The following is an 18,729-nucleotide window of genomic DNA, read 5'->3' on the forward strand; positions in this document are numbered from 1 at the left end:
CTCGTTAAGGTTTGAAATTATGTGTAAACTTCGTTTCAAGGCACTAAATGCTTTCGTTCCCAAATACCGGTTGAATAAAATCTGGTTATTTTCGAGTCGTGGCCTACAAATTCTCATCCCGACCCTTATCCTTTTGATATGCTGGTGGTCTAACCCCCCACAGGGATTCTTTGGACAGTAAACGATATGTTTTCCAACTTTAGTTGAATCCAGTCAAGTGGTTTCGGAAGAGATGTGGAGCATATATACACACATTTTTGTAACATTTATGAATATCTTTTCTCAGCGATCCGAGTTTGGTCAAATATACGGTGCACCTTCCTACGCTTAACAGTGGAAACCTCATAAAAATCCGTCTAGGACGTGGTTTCGGATATTAGCGTGCTCAAAGATAGACGGACCCGGCGGTTTTACCAACTTATTATTAAAGTAGATTTAATCTTATATCAGCTTCGTTAGAGGCTCTTAGTAAGTAACGATTAACCGTTCACTACTGCAGACTCCAGTAAGAGAGAAGTAATCGCCGAGTAGGAAGCAACCCCTGCGACAGTTACCGGACTTGTCATACTAGCGGAACTACGGGGGAGAGAGGGAAGGAAGCCGTTATAGCGCTAACGTCAGAGCTCAGCCTTGATTTCTAATGTATGCAACCCGCAACATCAGACTACTACTTTATCCGTTTCTTATCTCTAGTGTAGCACTGGTCGCCAAGCTTCTGCCAGGCGGTAGGGAGAATGTTTATATGAACGTCATATTCCGATTTTACCACTAACGTTGCATAAGACAACTACACCTCTTAAATTATGATATTGGCACAAACCGCCAACCGGTCGTGACGGAATGAATATCAACACAGAAGTGGTGGTTCTCATAAATCATTATTAATAGTCAACTGTGGAGCTCAAAATTTATCAAGATTATTTCGTCCAAGCCCACAGCGAGAGTTCTCGGTATGAGTACTAGATCAAGCTGGTGAACTATGAACTATGATATCCTTTGGCGTTCGTTTTCAGCGTTGCAGGACGCATTGCTTTTTTCCGCGGTTAGACGGCTGATCTTTAACTAACTAAGTAATAACATGTTCCTACGCGCTGCTACAGTTATCTCTTCGGTATGTTAAGTAATATTCACGCATCTTCGGGAGGCAGGTGGACTGGTCGTTGGATTGGCAGTACAAAATTTTTTCGAAGAGAGCATCAAAGTATCCTTTCTCTATAAACAGCTGCTGTCGTCCAGAGAGGAACGATGACTACATGTCGAAACTGAAGTCAGTAAGCGGGTCGAAATCATCTATTCATTCACTCAGTTACTACACTGCCGCCAGAACTGAACATAACAGAGAGGAGGCCGTAAAATACGAAATTCTTTCACCGTTGAAGATCGTAACACAGTCCCTTCTGTCAATCATAGTTCGTGCAACGAAATGGCGGATACTGAGATAACCTATCGCAGAATAAAAAAGCAACTACAATCACTTAGTAGTGGGACCAGATGAAATACCTATAAGGTTGTACGAAAATTATGCGAAAGGTCTTTTTCCTCTTCTACCAGCAGTTCATCGTAGGCCACTGGAGCAACGAAGGGTACCTAGAGACTGGAAGAAAGCACAGGTCATTCCCGTTTTCAAGAAGACACTATTAAAGACCTGTATCGTTCACGTCAATCTGTTGTAGAGTTATGAAACATGTTATACGTCAAAAAATCATCACGTTTCTTGAGAACGCAAATCTCCACAGTAAAAATCAGCATTAATTTCGCAAAGAGAGATCTTGAGAAACTCAGCTTGCACTTTTGCTCCGTGAGTCCCTAAGCGATGTAGACAATAGCGCTCAGGTTGATTTCGTTTTGACTGTAGGAAAGCATTTTACACCGTCCTGCACTGGCGTTTAGTGAATAAAATACGGTCTTACGGAGTATCGGACTAGATCTGAGACCGAATTCAAGACTTCCTTGCAAATAAAACTCAAAATGTCGCTCTCAAAGAAACAAAACCGACAGATATAAAGGTAGTTTCTAGAGCACCCCTAGGAAGAGTAATAAGACCGTTAGAATTGAAAACTTGTGTAAACGATCTAGCAGAAAGTGTCGAATCCTCTAAGACTGTTCGCGGACGGTGTTGTTTACGACAAAGTAGCAACGCCAGAAGACAGTATCAATTTGCATCACCTCCAGAGGATTTCTGAATGCTGCAGGCTCTGGTAGTTGACTATGAACGCAAATGAATGTAATATACTGCGACACCCAGGAAAAGGAAGCCACTAGTGTACTATTACACTATTGACGAGAACGTACTAGAAACAATATATGCCGTAAAATATCTAGGAGTAGCTATCCAGAGCGAACTTGTGAAGAATGACCACACAAAATATATGCTAGGAGAAAAAGATACCAGACGGATTCAAAGGAAGAATCATAAGGAAGTCCAAGAAGGATGTGGTTTATAAGGCACTTGTTAGACCTATTCTTGAGCATTGATCATCAATATGGGATCCTTACAAGATAGGATTGATGGGAGAGAGGGAGGGAGGGAGGGAGAGAGTGTAATGTCTCTTGCAGCGGTCTCTCCGCGATATTTTCAGAAATTTTATAAATAATATAACTCAGCACATTATCTCAAAATATCTCTTTTTATCTCACCGATTCCTAAACTTTAATATACGATGATTATCAATGCAAAGTAGTTTCAAGCCCTATTATTGCTTGTAGCGTCCATTTACTCCATGAAATAGCTTCTCTGCTATCTATATTTTCTCTTATGAAAAGAAGGATTCGGATCTTGCGATTAGCCGTAAAGAACGTAGATGTATATGTATGTATTGTTGAGCTAGTCGCCATCTTGATGAGATTCTGTATGAGAAGGAATTTAATACATGGACTAAACTAAAGTAAGTATGTTCGCGTATTATTTTACTGAATATTATTGACAGTGTCTCCTTACTACGCTGTGTTGCACGGGATCAGTGGGGAACGTCTGATTTACACTGGACGAACCTGCCGTTTTGAACGCTCGAGATAGCCAATTTATTACTTTCAATAAATGAGCTAACACGGTCTTACCAGCAGATCTCCGGTCTTCCCCATGTGATCACCGAAAGTTAATAATTATTACAAATGTTTTCAGGAGCTCGACTGACAATTTTCGTCGCACCGAGACTTCGAAATTGCTTCACTGCCTCATGGAATTTAATTTAAGCTCAATTTAATCAGGATAGAACAGTATTGAACTGTGTGGATGTGATAAGCCTGCTTTGTGAATGAAAATTCCCTTAATATACGCATGTTTTTTGCTATCCTGATCAGTGAACATAAATCAGGCCAGTGTGAGAGAGGTCGCCTGTTACAGTCGCCAAATTTAATATTTTTTGCGGCATCTAAAATTTAAAAACCTCTCTCACACCGGCCTGATTTAGCTTCACTGATCATGATAGTAAAAAACATGCTTATATTAAGGAAATTTTCATTCACATGGCCGAGCGGTTCGAGGCGCTACAGTCTGGAGCCGCGCGACCGCTACGGTCGCACGTTCGAATTCTGCCTCGGACATGGATGTGTGTGATGTCCTTAGGTTAGTTTGCTTTAACTAGTTCTAAGTTCTAGGCGACTGATGACCTCAGACGTTAAGTCGCATAGTGCTCAGAGCCATTTGAACCATTTTTTTGTCTACCATGCTTACGTACGTACTCGATACAGAAGCGTTATACAAGCGAGTGTACAGGTTGTAATTTTTTTGTTTTTCTTTAGTCATCTGTCTACTGACTGGTATGACGCTGCCAGCCACCAATCCCCATTCTGCGCCAACGTTTTTATCTCAGTGTAGCGCCTGCAGTTTATGTCCTCAGTTATTTGCTGAATGTGTTCCAATCGCTGTCGTCCTCTAAAGTAACTTTGAAAATTTATAATATAATATATATAATAATATAATACACTCCTGGAAATGGAAAAAAGAACACATTGACACCGGTGTGTCAGACCCACCATACTTGCTCCAGACACTGCGAGAGGGCTGTACAAGCAATGATCACACGCACGGCACAGCGGACACACCAGGAACCGCGGTATTGGCCGTCGAATGGCGCTAGCTGCGCAGCATTTGTGCACCGCCGCCGTCAGTGTCAGCCAGTTTGCCGTGGCATACGGAGCTCCATCGCAGTCTTTAACACTGGTAGCATGCCGCGACAGCGTGGACGTGAACCGTATGTGCAGTTGACGGACTTTGAGCGAGGGCGTATAGTGGGCATGCGGGAGGCCGGGTGGACGTACCGCCGAATTGCTCAACACGTGGGAAGTGAGGTCTCCACAGTACATAGATGTTGTCGCCAGTGGTCGGCGGAAGGTGCACGTGCCCGTCGACCTGGGACCGGACCGCAGCGACGCACGGATGCACGCCAAGACCGTAGGATCCTACGCAGTGCCGTAGGGGACCGCACCTCCACTTCCCAGCAAATTAGGGACACTGTTGCTCCTGGGGTATCGGCGAGGACCATTCGCAACCGTCTCCATGAAGCTGGGCTACGGTCCCGCACACCGTTAGGCCGTCTTCCGCTCACGCCCCAACATCGTCCAGCCCGCCTCCAGTGGTGTCGCGAGAGGCGTGAATGGAGGGACGAATGGAGACGTGTCGTCTTCAGCGATGAGAGTCGCTTTTGCCTTGGTGCCAATGATGGTCGTATGCGTGTTTGGCGCCGTGCAGGTGAGCGCCACAATCAGGACTGCATACGACCGAGGCACACAGGGCCAACACCCAGCATCATGGTGTGGGGAGCGATCTCCTACACTGGCTGTACACCTCTGGTGATCATCGAGGGGACACTGAATAGTGCACAGTACATCCAAACCGTCATCGAACCCATCGTTCTACCATTCCTAGACCGGCAAGGAACTTGCTGTTCCAACAGGATAATGCACGTCCGCATGTATCCCGTGCCACTCAACGTGCTCTAGAAGGTGTAAGTCAACTACCCTGGCGAGCAAGATCTCCGGATCTGTCCCCCATTGAGCATGTTTGGGACTGGATGAAGCGTCGTCTCACGCGGCCTGCACGTCCAGCACGAACGCTGGTCCAACTGAGGCGCCAGGTGGAAATGGCATGGCAAGCCGTTCCACAGGACTACATCCAGCATCTCTACGATCGTCTCCATGGGAGAATAGCAGCCTGCATTGCTGCGAAAGGTGGATATACACTGTACTAGTGCCGACATTGTGCATGCTTTGTTGCCTGTGTCTATGTGCCTGTGGTTCTGTCAGTGTGATCATGTGATGTATCTGACCCCAGGAATGTGTCAATAAAGTTTCCCCTTCCTGGGACAATAAATTCACGGTGTTCTTATTTCAATTTCCAGGAGTGTATAATGATATCATAGTCACCCAGTTTCTGCGATTTCTTAAGAATGATCGAAACAGAAGAAATGAATTAAAATTTGTGCTGCGACCAAGACTCGAACCCAGATCTTGTAGATCTACAAACGGAAGAGCAACGGGCCCAAGATGTAAAGAAGGTGGGAGAGACCAATTGTACTGCCCGAAATCCATACAGACGGTTTCTTCAGTGGAAAAACGAAGGCCGTTGTCGATGATCCAGGAGTAAAGACGATCAAGACACCGCTGAAGACGCCACTCAGCGAGATAGGTCTGTGGAGGACTGCTATAGATGGCAAAAGCGTCATCAAAAAGGGAGTTGGGGATGTCCGGTTGGAGACAGGCCATTATAGGGTTAATTGCGACAGCAAAGAGGATGACACTCAGGGTGGAACCCTGAGGTACACCGACTTCCTGGATAAAGGTGTCTGACAGGGTAGAATCCACACACACCTTGAAAACTCGGACTTTTAAAAATTCCTAAAGGAAACAGGGCAGGCAGCCACGGAAGCCCCACATATGAAGAGTGTGGAGGATACCAGTTCTCCAACTGGTGTCGTAGACCTTCTCCACATCGAAAAACACGGCCACATTCTGGGATTTCCGCAGAAAGCGATTCATGACATGGATAGATAAAGTGACGAGATGGTCAAGTGAAGAACGTGGCATTCGACATCCACATTGTGCAGTCGTCAGTAAATTGCAAGGCTCGATCCACCATACCAGCCAGGCATGAATCATATGTTCCTTCATCTTGCACACACGGATGCTGAGAGAGATGGGCTAGAAAGAAGGTTTGTGTCCTTACTGGGCTTAGCTGTGGGTATGACAGTGGCCTCACGCTATCGTCCAGGAAATGTTCACTCTGCCCAGATGCAATTGTACATATTAAGCAGATAGTGCTTGCCTGCAAGGGAAAGGTACTGCAACATCTGAATGTGGAAAGCGTCTGGCCCTTGGGCGTAGAATCTCGATGAACTGAGAGTATGATCTAGCTCCCTCATAGTAAAGGCGGCATTGTAGCACTCATGATTCTGAGAAGAGAAGGATATAGACTGAGCCTCCTCCACTCGTTTACGATGGAGGGAGGCAGGGTAATACTGAGAAATTTCCGCAAAATGGCGACTCAAGGTGTTGGAGACAGCAATAGGCTTACGGTGACATATTCCGCGAATGGATATTGGTCCCAGAGCGCCATTGGAGGTTGGTCCACACAACAGAGTAAGGGGTGGAATTTATAAAGAACTAATGAATGAAATCCAGCTAGCTTTTTTGCTATCCATTAAACGTGACGACACTTTGCACACGTCTCAGTTTGCCGTCATAGTATGATGGTTAAAAATTGCATCACGACATGTGTCAGTCCACCAAGGGCAACACGGTGTGGCAAAGAGGAAGTGGGAGGAATGGAACGCAGTAAGGATAACGTTTGTGAGATATTCCACTTGGTCATCACAAGTGGGGAAATCTTGTTCTTTGAAGGTCGTCGAGGAGGAGTAAAGCCACCAGTGACCCTTAGTAAGCTGCCATATGGGTGTGCACACAGATGGGGTAGGAGTCAGCAAATGGGTAGCACATGCAAAATGGTCGCTCGAGTAGATGTCAGAAAGAACAGATCACTCAAGATGGTGGGCAAGCTGGGCAGTGCAGAAGGATAGGTCCTAATGATAATAGGTGCTCCAATGTTAAGGCAGAAGGGGTGAGTTGATTAAAAAGATCAGCCAAGAGGGCACCTCTCCGACAGGTTCTCGGAGAACCCCAAAGGTGATGATGGTCATTAAAGTATCTAAGTAGCAGAAATGGTGAGGTAGCTGCCCAATAAGCTGAAGGAAGTCTGCCCTGGTGACATCGAATGATTGAGGTATATAAATTGTAAAAAGGGATAATGTCAAGTTAGGGAGAAAAAGGCGAACTGCAAGATGTTGAAGATGGGTAGTCAGGGAGATAGGTTGGCTATGAATGTTATCCCACATGAGAAGCATGACAGCTTCATACCAACCTAAGTTGGAAGGTCAAAAACGAATTGAGAAGAAATGTGAAAGCTCAAAGTGGTCATGAGGATATAGTTTTGTTTCCTGGAGGAAGAGTACAAGGGGACGCTGCAATGCTAAAAGCAGCTGTAAATCCTCTTTGTGGGACCAAAGGCCGCGAAGGTTTCATTGGAGAAGAGTCATGAAGAGGAAGAAGTGAAGAGGTGTCGTCTCGGCGGCTGCCGAGTGACAGTCTGGGAAGACTCGCTGCTGCAGGGAACTGAAGCACGAGGCTCCTGCTCAAAGAAGCCCGCAGCTTGCCTATGCTGTCGGTCTGTGGAGTCCAACGCAGAAAAACGGAGGCCGGCCAGGCTAAGGTATCATGTGACAACACCGTTGAAGAGGATATTGAAGTCAGTGAAGGAGAAGACCATTTTCCTTTGTTGGACTTCTTCGAGTCTTTCCGGTCAGCAGAGGAAGACTCAGGTGTCGTCTGACTGGAGGGAAAGACTTCACAGGCGTAATCCTTCTGTCCTTTGTGGCCTGCCAGTTGTGTAACTGGTGGCTTCACCTCTTGAGGCGAGAGTTTGATGGCTTGTTGCACAGCTGGATGGGGGGATGGCGATGCTACCTTGACACTTGGGGTTTGTCAACCTCAGAGCTGAATTTGAGGTCGCATGTTTGCGTGGTTATGTCCTTCATGGAGCAAGAGGTATCAAGAACAGAGCTATAAATGCCAGACGGGGGGATGCAGGTTTAGCAACTAGAAAATAACTTGCGGGGGACTGGGTAGGGCACTCTTTACTTTACCTGCATCTCCTGGACAGCCTACTCATCGAGATACACGAGATAAACCCGGGAAGAGGCGGCATGGCCACCATTGCAGTTGATACAGCAGGGAGAAGGAGGTGGACAGTCACCCTCACACACATCCTTACCATAGGTGACACATTTGGCTGAGTTTCAACAAGATGTTATACCGTGGTTGAAACGATGGGACTGGTAGCAGCGCATCAAGTTTGGAATATACAGTTGGACTGCGATAATTTCATAGTCTTCTTTGATCTTGGATGGAAGCACCACTCTATCAAAGGCGCGAAAAAGAGTGTGGGTGAGAACTAAGGAGGAATATACATTTTTCATCACCCACTGAAAGACAATAGCACCCTGATCAGAGAGGTTTTGGCCTCGGTCAGACCATCATGCAGCTTAGTGTAAATAATAACTAGGGAAGAATTCAGAGTTCTGTTGGCCTCAACATGAACAGAATAGCCATGGAGAAGCGAGGCAGCAAGCAGTTGACACGCTTGAGATTCAGAAGTAGTCTCCAAATGCAAAGTACCATTCCATGAACGACAGCAGGATTTCACAGAGCCGGCAATGGCATCTACACCTTTCTGAATAATAAATGGATTTACCGTTGCAAAGGACTGACAGTCTTCAGTGCGTGAAACCACAAGGAACCGTGATGCAGCTAGATGGGTCTTGGAATCGTTAGCCTCATTCCGTTTACGTTTCGTAGACGCTGATTGTGAAAATGATTAATTCATTGTGAGAAAATCTGCCATGATTGCCAGCATCTCCAATGGCACGCTCTTTCCAACTGGGGGCTCCTTCACAAGGGGATGCTACTGCCTTATGTGATTGTTTCACACCTCAGGTCACATCTTCGGAACACCTGACAGAGGAACCAAGTGGCAGTTTGGGAAGATAGCAGCTCAGGCAATCACACCTCCATAGGCCTGGCCTGAACCGGGGGTACGTACGAACCCTACCTGCCGACCCAGGGCTGGGAATTCCGTATTACGCAATCTCCTGTTATGCATTGGACACGTGGGCTGGCCATCAGGAGTGCACAAGGAGGAAGAAGAAAAAGAGGAACTTCAAACGCTTAAGCGGAGGAACGAGAGGAGAAAGGAGACAAAGAAAGGAAAAGGGAATGAAAGACAGTGGTGAGGTTGTTCTTATATCAGTGACAGGCAATATGGAACATTCCATTAACACCACAGACATGTTCCTCAAGGGAGTGGAAAAAGAATAGCAAGTAGACAGACATGCAACATCGGAGGGAAAAGATGCTGCAAAGGCTGGGGCCCTGTGCTAGCGCCGGCCAGGGTGGCCGAGCGGTTCTAGGCGCTTCAGTCTGGAACCACGCGAACGCTACGGTCGCACGTTCGAATCCCGCCTCAGGCATGAATGTGTGTGATGTCCTTAGGTTAGTTAGGTTTAAGTAGGGGGACTGATGACCTCAGAAGTTAAGTCCCATAGTGCTCAGAGCCATTTGAACCATTTTGAACCTGTGCTAGCCAAGCACAACCCTGCCAAACAGTGGTGAGCCCCATAGGGCGAAGAGGCGAACATTGAGTTAGTAGGTCCTCACATCTTCACCATAGCCAATAATCTTGGTTCCACCCCACAAAGGCGTATGAGCATTAAAATCATATAGAAATAGAAAACGTGGGAATAGATGGGAAATTAGTGCAGGGAATACATGGTGCGGCGATACACCATCTGGAGGGAGGTAGATGTTACATATCGTAATTCCTTGTGTTGTCTTCACTCTGACAGCCACAGCTTCTTAAAGTGTTTAAAAGGGCTGAAGTTCGCTACAGACAGAGGTAAGGTCAGAGATACAAACTCCACCTGACAGTCTGTCACAGTCAGTACAGTTTTTGTAGTACCCCCGATAGCCACAAAGGGTGGGGGTGTGCATCATGGAAAACCAGGTTTCCTGAAGGGCAAGGAAATGAGCAGGTGTGATGTTTTAAAGTTATCATAACTCAGCCTGGTGGGAGAATAAACAGCCCCAATTCCGCTGGAGAACGACGCTTTCTGCCATCTGGGAAGGCATGAAGGCAGATTACGCCTCAGGGGCACCCATCATCATTGGTTGAGTTTTCATAACCAGTACCATTGCGTCTGAGGCGTCAGCAGGATCTTGGTCCTCAGGAGATGCAAGAATCTCCACCTAGTCCATGGACACAGAACTGTTAGCGAGTGGTGGTGCTGCGGCCACTGGAGTCTCCCATTCCCTAACAGACTTCTTCTTTGTTTGTTTGACATCTAGCTGCTCTTTAGGCCATGCACAGAGAGCTTCTCAGAAGGAGCTTCAGAGAAAGAGGAAGGCCATGAAGTTCTTCGACCAGCAGCTAATGGCTCCTTCAGCCAATGGCTGGTGTCAACTTGACCATGGGAGGAGACTGCAGAAGGTAGAGTTCCAAGGGACCACTTCCACGGAGGAGCCAGAGGAGGCTGTTGCTTATGTGGCTGGGGGAAGGGGACTGCTGTCCCTGGCGTTTGGGGGGGGGGGGGGGAGATGTCTCACAGTAGAAGGTCTGGGAGCAACAGAAGAAGATGTGCCCCCAGCCACCAGGAGGGGGAATGAAGATGGGTGGCTCTGAGAGCCCACAGGATAAAGTTTAGACAAGGGACTTAATGGCATCAATCTGGGCGGCGCAGTTATAATGGAAATATAAGACGATAGCATTCGAACAGTGTTCAGCCTTTCATATTTCATGGTAAGACAGCCTGTCTAAGGTCTTGTACTCCATAATTTTAGGTCCTTTGGGAATACTGTGGAGTCTGGTGAGCAGAGGGTGTGGTGCTCACTACAGTTGACACAGGAGGGAGGAGGTGCAAAAGGGGTATTTGGATGTAGCGAATGTCTGCAGTCTCTACATGTGGCGCTAGAATTGTACTGGGAGGACATGTGCTCGAATTTTTAGCACATAAAGCACCGCATACAGGGAGGGACATAGGTATACCATCAACGTGACATTTTCAGGTAACGAATCACCCTCAAAGTCCAAATGAAGGCACTGGTGACAACGCTATTGTCTCTAGGCTCCCTATAAATATGCTGGACGAATTGAACTCCCTGTTGTTCTAAATTGGCATGTTGCTAGACGTCGGACTGCAACACGAGGTCACGATGAAAAGTAATGCCCTGGACCATGTTGAAGCTTTTATGGGGAGTGTCAGAAACAGAGGAATATCACCCAGATTGTCACAGGTGAATAACGCCTGGACTGGGCTGGGGATGCCATCTGAATCAGGACTGATTCATTGCGCAATTTGGACAGGACTGTCACTTCCCCAAACTTATCCTCCAGCTGCTCAATAATAATAATAATAATAATAATAATAATAATAATAGATTCTTTGTATCCAGGAAGGAGTTCCCAACAGTTCTGCTGCACACTACATATCGAGGCGTACAGGGTTTCTTCATTCTGTGGCCCCTATTTTCTTCCGTGATGTAGCGAGGGAGGGGAACGACTTGGAGTCATTGGCGCAGCATTGTATTCTCGCTTCCCTTTCTTCCAGACTGCTGGGCCCATTCGGTCCTCAGCGAAAGATGACTTTGTTTGCTTCATTGCGGGTCATCCTCTCTGATATCACCCACTCCGCTCAGGGGTTCTCCCCACAGACGCCACCCAGCCACAGTAAAGCCCACCTGGTGAGATGGACATTGCCCCACTAAAATGGAAATCTATTCCTTGGCGTATGTGGGAAGGAGCAGCTCAGGCATCAGTATTGTGATCCCTGTGCAGGTATGGTACTGCTACCAAGAGGGTACATAACGACCCAACCACGATGGGCTGGCTACCGAGATACTGACTGTGTAGAAATCGAGTATTTCCAGGCACCAAAAGAGGACAATAGCCTATGGATGGAAATTGTGCACCACATAAGGTGTCCCCATCCAGATAATTGGAATGTTGGTGGAGTGTCAGTGCCATGACAATAATGTGTTTAGAGACCTTAATGCATGAGGGAAATAAGATGCACCATGTAAGGTGGCCTCCCCAAAAGGCCTTCTCTTCAGAAAAATTTGGTGTGATGAAGGTCTTAGCAAGCCGAAAGGTTCGAGACTCCTTTTAGTTGCCTCTTTCGAAAACCGCAATATGTAATATCCATTCTAAGCCCCTGACCGGAAAGAGGGGGGGGGGGATGAGATGGGAGACCTCATGAACTAACTGCTTGAAATAATGTTCACAGGATGCGTTTAGAAACTGTTATTGAGAAATTGTAGTCTTACGCAGTAATTTCGGCCAGGTACAAGTTTATCGTCACTGCTGTACACTAAAAATAAAAGTTCCCGTCACTCGCTTAATACGACCGGGCAACAGGTCGATGGAACAAATAAACGACTTGTAAACGTGTGGTGGGTTATAGGAAGAACGCGAAACATGGGGTTTCAGCACAGGAGGACTAAATGGCATCTATGAACTTTTTTTGTGGTTAATCATTTTTCTACAGAAAATATTTCTACAGAAACACGCCACCCCAATTTCAAGGCAAATCTGCAGCAAGTAAGCGCTGTAGAAGCGAATGTAAAACCTCGGTTTTCAAAGACAATGTTCTACAATGGCGCATCTGCTCGGCTGTTGTAAGCGTGTGTGCCGCTTATGCTCCGTCACCGGTCCTCCACAGTCTTGAATATAAAACATGCCACAACTGTAAGGAATAGGTAGACATTTGCCTAACGCAAACAAAGATCATCGTGCATGAAACTTAAAAGTACTCTGATCTTAGCCGGTGGTCGAAAAACGCACTTCACATCATATTTCCGCTAAGTGCGACCAATCTTGTTCGAAATACTCCCTGCGTAAGACAAAAACACTAGACTTTGGTGCCACCTGGGCATTATTATCACACATCCGGTGCACAGTTGGTCGACAATGCAACCCACGTCTAATCTGTCTTTCACTGTAACTATTCTTAAGAAAGCTGACAAACTTCCAGGGTTCGAGTTGACATGGGGCCTGTGAACCAAGGTACGAAGTACTCATACACGTTGAGCCGGATGGTGACAAATGTCAGCCTGCGGATACAAGTCAGTGTGAGTAGCCTTCCTACAGACAGCATGTCCCACCGTTCTCTCTACCTTCCTCTTGACCATCACGTCACGGCAGGGAAGATAGTCATCCTTTTCCTCGTGAAAGGAATAACCGAGTGAATCGAATTCAGGTGTTCTAAAAAGTCGTTCAAATTCTCGATGCAATTAGGTCAAACAATAAAAGTATCGTCTACATACCTAAAAGAAAGAACCATGAAGGCTTCAAAACGCCGACTCCAAGGTACGCTTCTCGAAATCTTCCGTACACACATTTTCAATACAGGTGACAACGGGCTTCCCATCGCAAATGCATCTGTCTGTGCGTAGTACTCATCATTGATTAAAAAAGTAAGTGAAAGTCAAGCCACAGGTCCGTTAATTCAGTTCCTCAGTCAACCGTGACGGGTCAAACAGGAGAACACGAGTGAAGAGAGATACCACATCAAAACTTACTAGAATATCAGAGTAATTCCAAAGCATTCCCTCTGATCGACGTAAGAAATTCGCAGAGCTCCTAATGTGGTGTTCACACAGCCTACTATAGGGTAACAAGGTGTTTCACTTTACGGTAAGTTGGAGCACAAGTGTGTGTGTGCGCGCGCGTGTTTTTGTGTGTGCGTGGCTGTGTGATGTTTACGAAGTTTCTGTGAAAACCAAGGTACTAAATTCGCTTGCACAGTGCTTACACGCTGCAGTTTCGCCTTTAAAATGACAGTGTGTGCTCCAGTCGAAATATCGGTGGTTGTCGACGTCACCTGGCAGCAATGACAACTGTGTACTTCGGGAGAAACTACGGTACCCAATTTTTTTCTTTATGCTGGAATCTCCGTTTTAAGCGTTGCGAAGTCGCTTTGCAGTAGTTTAACGATTTCGTCAGCTGAGTTTGCAGTAGTGCGTATATTAGTAAACAGTCACAGCATGACCGAGGTGAGTCGTCATTTATGAGTTTCAGACCTACTTTACACCAAAAATATGCCGCAAAGCAGTTAACTGCACTTCACACAAAATGTTGTTTTTATACCTTACTTTTCTCATTTTTTACACAAGCAGCTGTTGAACTTTCGACTTTTTGTTGAGAGCTGTGTGTTAATGCTGTCTTACAATTTAGTTGGAAAACGAAGGCTGGAATTTAAAGTCTTTTGGTTATAGATGTCTTTAGAGACGGTGCCCTGAATCCAGACCATTTCAGAATACAGCGATGGCCAACTGCAGAGACCAAATACAAAACATTTAGCGAACGCAGATAACTGTAGCCTTTACATAATTGAACACAAGCTTTGAAGAGCAACAGAAGAGATTGTTAATCATGATTTCCAAACAATTATTGATTGGTTCTCAGAAAATCGATACTCCCTAAATTTTGAACAGAAGCACTGTATTCACTTACCTGCAACGAAGAGAGGGCTACCGACAACTGATGAAGCGCATTATTGGAGTCAATAAATAGGACAGAATGCTCCAAATTTTTAGGTGAACATACTGATGAAACTTTGAAGTGGAAGAAGCATATTACTTAGCCCCTCAAGCTATTAAATAAGACTGTTCATATAACGAAAGCCGCAGAGTTACGAGGCATGTGTTTGTCACTAACCGTTGTTTTTGACGCTACGAGCAGGTAAGTGGGCTGCGTAAGTGCTGTAAAACATCTTCCCTGGATTGAGGCGACTACAGACGTTTTAGATGATGCTTACATCAAATAATAAATGTAAACTGATGGAAATATCCATAAAACTCGCCAAAGCGAAGCATAAAATTACCAGTAAATTTGGTTGAAGTGTGAACTGATAAGAGTCCGAAAATACACACGTTTCGTTTATGAGAAAATATTCATCCGGATGCTAGAAGCCAGTTCGTTGATCACGTAGGAAACATGTAAGGCTTAAAATGAAGCGTTGAGTGACTAGCTGGAAGAGTTTGTGTACCTTCAATATTAAACTTTTAAAACATTCAATGAAATCCATTTTGGTCCTCAGAATATCGGTAATTGCAAAAAGCTCATAGATAAAACGCGGTAGAAGTTAAAATATTTAAGACAGCCTAAGAAAGTTTCAGTCCACTTCCAATGCGAAGAAAAATATACAGGGTGTCCCTCCTAAGAATCGTCATGCGCATTTTCTCTGATGTTTTGACAGTTATTTGTAACCATTTAGCTGTATAAATCATTGAAAATTTGCAATTTCGTTTTTGTAACATGATGCTGGCGTCGCTACGTCTTTAATGCGACGTCGATGACGACAGAAAACATGGGTATGTTATCGATTACAAACAAATTTGTTTTTACAGATAGTTTTTAAAGCGAAGCTTTACCGCCCGTTCAGTGGTCTACTGCTGTATTTGTTTTTATCAGTATGGGCTAACAGGGCAGCAACACCGTAAAAATGACCAGTAATCCAGCAGTGACTGAAGAGCGCTCCTCCACGGCGGTAGAAGTAGCCGCTCGTCAGTTCATGTTTTACTGCCCTGTTAATACAGAGATAAAACAAATGCCCGACTAGACTGAATGGGCACTTAAAGAACCTCTTTAAAAATCACTTTGTTTATAATGGGAAACAAACCAACACTTTCCGTCGCCAATGGGCGACGCATGAAGGGAGTGATGAAATTAATTTGTTTGGGCTGTCTCCAGGCCTACATACTGCGAAATTTAAAGCGTGAAAATCTGCCGAACGTACCCCCGACACTTCGATTATTCAGCCATTGCCACTCTCTCTCACCCCCCCCCCCCCCCAAACTCCGCAGCACACCACCACCCTCATCCCCACACACAAAAGGCGAGGTCGATTCTACTATATGTAAGCCCTTATTTTTAAACTGCATTAGAGTACGGTACACTGAAGCACTATCAACTAGAAACAGAAAAGAAAACAAATACAGAGGGCTGCAATGACATCCAAAGCCGCTGGGAAAAAATAAAAACTGGGATTTTCGAAGCAGCAGAAGAAGTAATAGGAAAAGAAAGGACAGAGAAAAGGGAGGAATGGATCACTAATGACCCACTAAATACGATGGAAGAAAGAAGGAAATTAAAAAATTCTGTGAAGAGGGAAGACCAAGAAATACAAGAGTCTGAAAAACAAAATCAACAGAGAGGTAAAACAAGCAAGAGAAAAATACCTTGATGATATCTGTATTTCAGTTGAAGACAACATGAGAAAGGGAAATATTGAGAAGGCCTGTGAATGTGTGAGACATTTCTTTGGAGACAGAAGAAACAAGCATGGGGCTGTGTTGGATGCAAATGGCAATATGTTGTATGATGATGATGAAGTTGCAAGAAGATGGAAACAATATATAGGAAAACTGTCTGAAAACATCATGGAAGAAGAAACAAAAGTAGATGCACACAACATAGGTGAACCTATATTAAAGGAAGAGTTTGAACTAGCTCTGAAAAAATTGAAAAACAACAAATCGCCTGGTATAGACAATATCCCAGCTGAACTTCTGAAATCCGGAGGAGCAAAACTGAATCACGAGTTGTATAATCTTGTTTTCAACATCTACGAGCAGGGTAAAATTCCTTCAGACTTTGAGAAAACATTACGATCCCCATTCCAAAGAAGACAAATGCTACAAGATGTGAAAATTATAGAACGCTCAGCCTAGTTACTCACGCCTCTAAAATAGTAACCTCAATTATCCTAAAACGCATAGAACAAAAAGTCGAAGCTACACTCTCCGAAGACCATTTTGGATTCCGGAAAGATATAGGAACCAGAGAAGCAATATTTGCTCTAAAACTGATAATAGGGAAACGACTAGGTAAGAACCTGACAACATACATATCTTTCGTAGATGTAGAGAAAGCCTTTGATAATGTTAAATGGGATAAGATGTTTGAGGTACTCAAAAAAGTAGGAATAGAGTATAAAGATAGAAAAATGATATGGAACCTGTACAAAAACGAGACAGCAGTTATCCGTGGACGAACAAAACAAGAAGAGGTGCAGATATGAAAGGTTATCTTTAACATGTACATTGAAGAGGCGCTGAAAAAAGTAAGGGAAAATTCAGAGACAGGTGTAGTAATTCATGGCCAACGAATAGATATGCCGGTGATATAGCTGTCCTAGCTGAAAGTGAAGAATATCTTGTAGTTCTACTGAATGGAATGGATAAAGTTATGGTGGAAGAATGTAATATGAGAATTAATAAAGCAACAACAAAAGTAATTGCATGCGACAAAAAACATCAAGTGAAAGTCCAAGTTCATCTAGGCAATGAAGTGCTTGAACAAGCTGATAAATTTACTTATCTAGGCAGTAATGTTACCAGGGATGGAAGAAGCATGGCACAAGTGAGAAGTAGAGTTGCTCAAGCAAAGGCTGCTTTTAACAAGAAGAAAAACATCTGAACATCTAAGAGCATCAGCTTTGAAATCAGGAAAAGATTTTTGAAATCATATGTGTGGAGTGTGGCATGCTATGGGTGTGAAACATGGACTCCCGGGACAGAGGAAGACCAGAAGCTAAATTCTTTTGAAATGTGGTGCTATAGACTCATGCTCAAAATAAAATGTATAGACAAGGTCACAAACGAAGTGGTTCTGGGAAGAGCAGGTTAGAAGAGAAGGGTCTGGAGTTTCATTGTTAAAAGAAGACTGCAATTTACAGGCCATCTATTAAGACATAAAGGACTCCTGAACACAATCATAGAGGGATATGTCGAGGGAAAAACACCAAGAGGAAGACCACGGATGAGGTACATGGATCAAATCGTGAAAGATGTGGGATGTCACACCTATAAAGAAATGAAGAGAAAAGCTGAAAGACGCACAGAATGGAGACAAGCTGCCATTGTAACAGTTGCTAACCTATGCTTGGATTGACCACAACAGAAAAAGAGAAGAAGAGTACGGTGCCACAGTTGTTTGCAGTGCAAAGTCATATGAGCGACTACTGACATACATTACCATAGCGCAGTGATAATGTTCACATATCGCGGTAGTGACAGGCGTCATATTTTATCCCTGTTTAGCCACATGCACACACAAGAACATTAATTATTCGTGGATTCAGATATAGACTCACCACTGCTTCCGGCGGTGGTTGCCGCTACGAGGAGCAAAAGCACGATTGTAGCAGACGGCCACATCAAGGGCCCCGCACGGGAGAGAAAACGTCGCGTTGTCATATCGCTAGCAACCGAACGTGTACATCACACGTCGTACTCCGCAGATGTCATCAGCCGACTGAAGCGCCGCACAAACGGTACCCGGTTGGTGGTTGCGCTCTCGACTGACGTCACAGTTTGGAAGCCCGCGAACGCGTGTAGAAAGCTGTCCCGTTACAATCCGGATGTACCAGCCTTGTTGTTGGGGTGCAGCTCCTCAGAAACCGTTCTGCCTCACCGCCGGCGACACTGCCTTCCTATCACCGTGATCTTTGCGATTCCGCTACAGGGTTAGTTGTTATTTTCACAGGTTGTCTCTTCATCTAGATTTAAATCTACATCTACAGCTATACTCAGCAAGCCACCTTGCGGTGTGTGACCGAGGGTACTTTGTGTATCACCGTGATTTTCCTCTTTATCCAGTTGCAGTCGCGAGTTCAAAATGGTTCA

At 45.0% G+C, this 18,729-nt stretch overlaps 1 protein-coding gene across 1 annotated transcript in view; it reads right to left on the reverse strand.

The window, feature by feature from the left end:
* Nucleotides 1-18,345, reverse strand: part of LOC126335511 (serine protease snake-like) — a 317,108-nt gene extending 298,763 nt beyond the window's left edge. Inside the window, exon 1 of the mRNA XM_049998866.1 lies at nucleotides 18,198-18,345. Coding sequence (XP_049854823.1) covers nucleotides 18,198-18,300 — 103 coding nt within the window. The 5' untranslated portion in view covers nucleotides 18,301-18,345. The remainder of the gene's footprint in view (nucleotides 1-18,197) is intronic.
* Between the last annotated feature and the right edge of the window lie 384 nt (nucleotides 18,346-18,729).

This window comes from Schistocerca gregaria, chromosome 2 (assembly GCF_023897955.1).
Source record: "Schistocerca gregaria isolate iqSchGreg1 chromosome 2, iqSchGreg1.2, whole genome shotgun sequence".
Lineage (NCBI taxonomy): Eukaryota > Metazoa > Arthropoda > Insecta > Orthoptera > Acrididae > Schistocerca > Schistocerca gregaria.